This window comes from Chiloscyllium plagiosum, unplaced genomic scaffold (assembly GCF_037043375.1).
Source record: "Chiloscyllium plagiosum isolate Xiang-an unplaced genomic scaffold, Cpla_swu_hap1 HiC_scaffold_43, whole genome shotgun sequence".
Lineage (NCBI taxonomy): Eukaryota > Metazoa > Chordata > Chondrichthyes > Orectolobiformes > Hemiscylliidae > Chiloscyllium > Chiloscyllium plagiosum.
This window is the reverse complement of record NW_028270181.1, coordinates 14722279-14729484: the sequence shown is the minus strand read 5'-3', so window position 1 is coordinate 14729484 and position 7206 is coordinate 14722279. Positions and strand designations below refer to the sequence as shown.

The 7206-nt window shown below is 41.3% G+C and overlaps 1 protein-coding gene across 2 annotated transcripts in view; it reads left to right on the top strand.

The window, feature by feature from the left end:
* Positions 1-305: 305 nt before the first annotated feature.
* The window catches only part of LOC122541869 (very long chain fatty acid elongase 6-like), a 107961-nt gene continuing 101060 nt past the window's right edge, over positions 306-7206 (top strand). The window contains exons 1-2 of one of the 2 annotated variants that reach the window (XM_043679018.2): positions 306-406; positions 867-1031. In XM_043679018.2, coding sequence (XP_043534953.1) covers positions 943-1031 — 89 coding nt within the window. In that variant the 5' untranslated portion in view covers positions 306-406; positions 867-942. Of the gene's footprint in view, positions 407-659; positions 1032-7206 lie in introns of those variants that run through there. The other variant, XM_043679019.2, reaches the window with a different exon arrangement.

The window sequence follows — 7206 nt, the reverse complement described above, 5'->3', positions numbered from 1 at the left end:
ATATGGAATATCAGTGAGGCTGTGAAACGAGATAAAATAAATTTGACTTTCTGTGCCCACAACAGGTATCTACTTCTGGAAATCTGCATAAAAATATAAGCAAAACTTAGCAGCGTCATCCCCAGTAAAGAGTTTTTTTTTAAGTACCCATTGCATCAAGCAGCGGCAGCAGCATCATCAGGACCTCACATCTGTCCCTCCAACAGCAGCAGCATCCTCCACCGAAAAGGAATACACTGGGACAAATGCGCGTGCGCGGTTTCGCGTGAGGCGTGAGGAAACTGTCAATCGAGGCCGCGCCACCTTCCGAAAGGTGAGGGAGAGACAGATAGCATAAAAGTCCCAAATCGCCGCGCCGCGAAGCAACGAGAGCTGACGAGCCCAGGATATTATCGGACATGATAAGGTAGAGGAGAGGGTGCTGGGAGGCGAATAGGTTTTAGGTGAGGTGCTGAGAGTATTTATGCATTTACCCAAAACGCACCACTCCCCCGCCATCCATTTTCACAATTGTGTCTGCCTGAGTGGTAGATGCGGTCCGGGCGGGGTTCCAAGCGGCGCTCGCGGGGCAGGTGGGCGGGAGGCGCGCGCGCTCTCGCGGCAGGGGAAAGTCAAGCGACGACGCAGCGCGGTCCGATCCACTCAAGTGAAGTCCGCTCCGCTTTGCTCCGGTCCAGTCCAGTGCGGTTAAGTTCCAGTCCGGTTCCTGTCGCCCTTCCATCGGGCGTCGTTCAAAGTCATCGCGCCGCTGCTTCAGCACCACAGACCCTCGCAGCCTTCAACCTCCAACCCGCTCCATCCTATCCCATTCTTCTCTCTCAATATATACCTTATTTTTTTTCAAAACAAAATTATATTAATTTTAGGGGAAGGAAATCCAAACATTCTCTGTAGAAATCGGGGGCGGGCAACCGGGAAAACCAAAGAGCTTGGAGGAGGAGGATGAACATGTCAGTGATTTCTCTTCAGGAGTATGACTTTGAGAAACAGTTCGACGAGAGGGGAGCCATAGAATGGATGCAGGAAAACTGGTGAGTGAATGCAGGTGTAGAGAGCCACTCGCTTTCATTTCTAAATAAAAATCGAATTTAAAATTTATGTAATTATTACAAATGTTGCATAACAGAGATTCCAGTTGGATTTGGTTTCATCAATATCCATGGAAAAATAGGTTCCATCTGCTCCTGAGGACTAAGCATCTGATGGAAGACCCATAAAAGCTATGTGTGTGTTTTGTTTTGCATCTTAGAAGCTTCCCTTTGCTGTCAAAGCTTAAGTCTGTGACCTAATTTTATTTGACAGTGCATAGTGATCAGGTTGTAACGATGTCTCTGTAATAATAGAGCTGAGGTGAAGGGATTGAAGAAGGGTGGGTACACAATATAATGCAGACTTGTGCCTACATTAAATACAGTAAAATCATTCATTATAGCAACAGGCAGTCCATATGTGATAGTAATTGCTCAACTGGTGTTTTTCAGGAAGCACCGAGCTGAGTTGAAGTATTTATATGATACAGGAGAGTATTGATTGCTAACTTTCATTTTACCCAGATGAGTTGAAATAATATATCGGAATTAAAAAAAGAAAATGCTGAAAATACTTAGGTCAGACAACTTCTGTGGAGAGAGGAACAAAATTAATGTTTTAAGTCAGTGAACCTTTATCAACCTATACATGACAGCTGTTTCTCTCTACAAAGAGACTGTCTGACCTACTTAAATTAGATTAGAATAGATTCCTTACAGTGTGGAAACAGGCCCTTCGGCCCAACAAGTCCATACCGACCCTCTGATGAGTAACCTACCCAGACCCATTTCCCTCTAACTAATGCACCTAACAATTTGGGCAATTTAGAATGGCCAATTCACTGGACCTGCACATCTTTTGGATTATTTTCAGCAAATTTTCATATTCATTTCAAGTACCCAGCATCTGCAGTAATTTGCTTTCACAAAGTAACATATATGGTTACATGCCCCATAGTTACTTAAAAAAAAAAGATGAGTTCACGTTTACTGATAATTTGCAGGCTGCATAATTGTTGTTACCAAAAAAAAATTGCTGTCATCTTTGCTGCAAGTGGTGACCATTGATGATGGTGCATTACTTGTTCCCAGTTTTCAGGAGATTAGATGATATTAGATGAATGTAGAGCACTAATGGGATGTTTTATCCTGTGATGAGCTGTTTTGCCGCACAGGTGAATATTAAAATAATTCCCTTTACTTAGCAACAAACCAAGTGAAAATGGCAGTTTGAAACATACATATTTCATACAGGACTCATTCATCAGCTCAGAGAATATTGTCTGTCTACCGATTACAAGCATTGCTATTCAATACCTGATCAGTCATTATGTCTAGCCATAAGTCTATTTCTGAACAAGATAATGTATTAGATGTGATGAAGTGACTAGCTCGAGGTTAGTATGGCATGTAGATAATCCATAAGTGACCCTGGTTTGTAATCCCACAAGTGAAGAATTTACAAGTTAGTTAATGCAGTGGAAATTTACGAATGGAATTTTATTCAAAGCATTTCATGGTGATCCCAGTTTATGCCATGCACACTTAAAATATGAATTTGTAAACATTACAAAATTTTGTTTCTTTCAAACACCAATGGCATTCATGCCAATATGACATTGGCAGAAGATGTGCCTTACTCCAGTTCTGTAAAATTTTGTTTGACTATGGAACTTACGGTGGTTCAGTGGTAGCACTGCTGCCTCAGTACCAGGAACCCGGGTTTGATTCCTTCCTTGGGCGACTGTCTGTGTGGAGTTTGCACATTCTCCCTGTGTCTGCGTGGGTTTCCTCCGGATGCTCTGGTTTCCTCCCACAATCCAAAGATATGCAGGTAAGGTGAATTGGCCATGCCAATTTGTCGATAGTGTTAGCTGCATTCGTCAGGGGTAAATATAGGATAGGGGAATAGGTCTAGGTATGTTTCTTTTCGGAGGGTCAATGTGGACTTATTGGGCTGAAGGGCATGTTTCCATACTGTAGGGAATCTAGTCTAAATTGTGCTTATATTAAATAAGAAGGCCTTGTAAATTACATCAGTATCAAAAATGCTGTAACAGGAATGGAATTTATTGTGGGATAATAATTATAAATTTGTTTTCAGAAGCAGAAATAATTGCATATTTGTACTCGTGTCTTGTAGAATGAAACATTAGTAACTGGAGGAAATGCATACTTGGACAGTATTAAGAATAGAATCATCAATATTGCGGTTCTGTCACAAAATTCCTGTGAACAAAGTTTTAGTTAGACTCAATTCTGTATCCCTGGATTGGAGATGTATTCTTTACATTGAATGCAGCAAATGACATCTTTTGGAAATTACAGCATCCCGAGAGTTCAAAGAAAATTGGTCTTCTTCCTCTCCCACTTTTAAATGCTGTAGCTTTTGTGGGTACTGAGCTTCAGGAGGAGACAAGTTACAGACAAGACACAAAGTGAAATGGATATATGAAGATTAAGAAAATTTGAAGTATTCAGCAGATCAGGTAATATCTATGGAGAGACAGAATTCAGATAATGTTTCTAGTTTTGAGATCCTCCTCAGAATCTCATTCATTATCTGCTTTATATTCTTCCACGGACCTGTTGAGTATTTCCAGCTTTTTCATGTTTTAAGTTACATGATAATCATATTTTCAAGGAGGAGTACTGGCCATAGGAATGTTAGAAAGTTAAACTGATGTTGGGTAAACTGGATTAATAAAAATGTTAACTCATTTATTTATGTCATGAAATTATTTATTTATGGCATTATAAGCAATTGGAATTGTAACAAACTGTTCCTTTAGCATTATAATTTAGGAAAGTAAGCTTGCAGGGCTACAGTGGAGTTCAAAACAGATTCGATTGCCCTACAAGAGCTTAATTATGTGAATGCGCCTCAATGACTCTTGCAGATGATTATTGTACTGTAATTTCTAACCTTATATAATTTTATTCAAGATTTAGGGAATTGTCTTTGTAACAAGAATTTCGAGCAATAATAATAAGTAGTTCTCTTTTGCTATAGCGGGGGTTAAGGCATAGGTACAGAATAAATAATGAAATAGAATATCTTTCATAGGTTGAAGGATAAATGAATTAAATGATGAAGAAGGCAATTGTGTAAAACCAAAGGAAATGAGTACAGAACAATTAAAGAAAAAAGATGTTTGAAGCAGATTTGAGCAGGAATACCAAGAAGATTACCGGCAGTTGATTTCTGAAACAAAAAGGAACAAATGTTATGGTATGAAATTGTTGAACTCCGTATTCAGATTAGAAGGCTGTAAAGTGCCCCAATCAGAAAGTGAGTTACTGCTGCTCAAGCTTGGTGAGATATGATGAACTTAATGGAACAGTTTAGAAGATTGAGGACTCAGACTTCAGAATGGGAGTTTGCGAGAAAATTAAGACAACCAGATTGGTTAGGCCACTGTTGGAATATTGCGTGCAGTTATGGTCTCCTTCCTATGGGAAAGATATTGTGAAACTTAAAGGGGTTCAGAAAAGATTTACAAGGATGTTGCCAGGGTTGGAGGATTTGAGCTATAGAGAGAAAGGCTGAATAGGCTAGGGCTGTTTTCCCTGGAGCGTTGGAGGCTGACGGGTGACCTTAGAGGTTTACAAAATTATGAGGGGCATGGATTGAATAAATAGACAAAGTCTCTTCCCTGGGTTGGGGTTCAGAACTAGAGAGCTGAGGTTTAGGATAAGAGGGGAAAGATATAAAAGAGACCTAAGGGGCAACTTTTTCATGCAGAGGGTGGTACGTGTATGGAATGAGCTGCCAGAGGAAGTGGTGGAGGGTGGTAAAATTGCAACATTTAAAAGGCATCTGGATGGGTATATGAATAGGAAGGGTTTAGAGGGATATGGGCTGGCTGCTGGCAGGTGGGACGAGATTGGGTTGGGATATCTGGTCGGCGTGGACGAAGGGTCTGTTTCCATGCTGTACATCTCTATGACTCTGACTTGAAGTGCTGAATCAATTTCAGGCTGAATAGAGGCTTTTTTTTTAAGTGGTGACTTAGTTTGTATTTGAACTCCCGTTACACAAGACACTGCAGTATAAGAATTTAATGCAGAGTTCTAAATTGATTATACACAGCCGGTTAGCCAGCATCTGAGGGGCAGGAGAATCGATATTTTGAGCATAAGCTCTTCATCAGGAATGCTAATGAAGGGCTTATGCTTGAAACGTTGATTCTCCTGCTCCTTGGATGCTGCCTGACCGGCTGTGCTTGTCCAGCACCGCTCTTCTTGACTCCTGCTCGCCAGCATCTGCAGTTTTCTCTTTTTCCCTTCTAAATTGATTATGTAAATCACTTTTTTCAGGAAGGAGTGTTGGGAATATTGGCTGGTGAGATGGGAGGAGGAATAAGGTCAGATGTAATGAAAAGGAGGAGTGATATGAAGGAGATATGAACCAAGCATTATAAGGTAGAGTGCCCCTTTAGAATACTGAGAAATGTTTTGACTCGAGTTGTCAGCATTTGGAATGTGCTGCGTGGGAGAGTGATGAAGGTGGATTCCAAAGAGAGCTGGATATCTCTTTGAAAGTGATGAATCTTGAAGGATATCGAGATGGAGAATGGGACTAGCTAGATAGATCTTTTGGGAGCCAGTCCAAACACAGAGGTCAAATGGCTTTCTTCTGTACTACAAAATTTTATGATGCTATAAACCCTTGTGTCACAACACAGGTTCCCAATGCAGCAAGAGGCCTCAGGACAGCAAGAAGCTGGCAAGGGAAAACCCTTGAGGACCAGGTCTATAAAAATAGACTGACCTACCTCAAGATGAGCAAGTGACAGTGCAGGTGGAAACTTTGACTCTCAAGGGAGATGTTGCCATGGAGAAGGCAGCAGACACTGGCAATGGCCATTACCCCTTTCTCAGTGCTGTCTCCATACCAGGCAGTAGACCTTGTCAAACTGAAGTATGGATTTCTCCACTGTTCAGGGTGTGATGTCCACTACTGCCCACCAGAGCTTCCCAAATTATTGTGCAGTCTACAGCAAGCCACCATCAAATGCTGCAGAACTATGTGGCAATTGTTGAAGAAGATGGTGAGAAAGAACCTACTGTCTTAGTTAGGATGTAGTGTTGAAAGAAAAGAAAGTGATTAAAGGAGAAATGTGTGTGGAGGCCAAGAAAGTACAGCCGTGGGTTTCATGCAGAGTTGCCACAGAATCCCAGAGAATGGAGCTGCAGTTGAACTAAAGGGGTCATAATGCTTGTATTCAACAGATGTTCAGATAATGTCAGAAGATGGTGAATGGATGCATCCCTTCATTGGGATGACGATGACTTAACTTTATTCTTAACAGAGTTGACATGTATGAATGGTATGCCAGCAGCCTCCAGAGGCCTCATGTGAGATTATGATGACGTCTCTCTAAATAGTTCTATATATTGTATATAGTTTGAAAGCGGTAACAGAACTGCTTGCTGAACTTTAAAATTGCTTCCTTAAATTTTCTTAGTCACATTTTCTGTTCTGACCAATAAAGAGACCTATTTCGGAATCTAACCCACATGCCCAACTCTGCATGCTACTATGCAGTGCTTCATTTGTTACCTCCGAGGAGCTGGAGGAAGCTCATTCATCTCTCTGGTGACATAGTCTTGACAATGCAGGCATGTCAAGGGACTGTATACTTGCATTTTTGCAGTGGCAGCTATTTTCAATTAATCCTGGCTTACCAAAGCTTCTGATGGACTGAGTGGCCTTAGCCTGTGGTATACCCATTCTTTCTAGAAAGAAGACAACACTGATCACCTGCTCGCTCTCCAATCAGCAGGCAAGATCCTTGATACTGCAACAAGATTCAGCCCAGTGACGCTGAATTTAATGCTGTGCATTTACTGACATATAAGGCTTATGACGGGTGATTGTGGTTGGATGGTACTTTCTCACACATGGCTGGTTCCTCATCATGTCTGAAGCAGTGCTCTTTTTCTTTGGGAATGAAACCACAATATAGGAAGCTATAAGGGAACACAAAGGACTTGAGATTACTTAATGGAGAGCCTCTTCAATCCTCAGTGACTACTTTCTATATTAAACCTAGTGCTTAGCATTTCATTTATAACATGGAGTGACAAATCCTTCCACTCTCTGGTTGTTCCCTAACGTCTCTCTCTGCCTCCCCAGAATTCCCCACGAGGATAAACATCCCCACAGTATTTC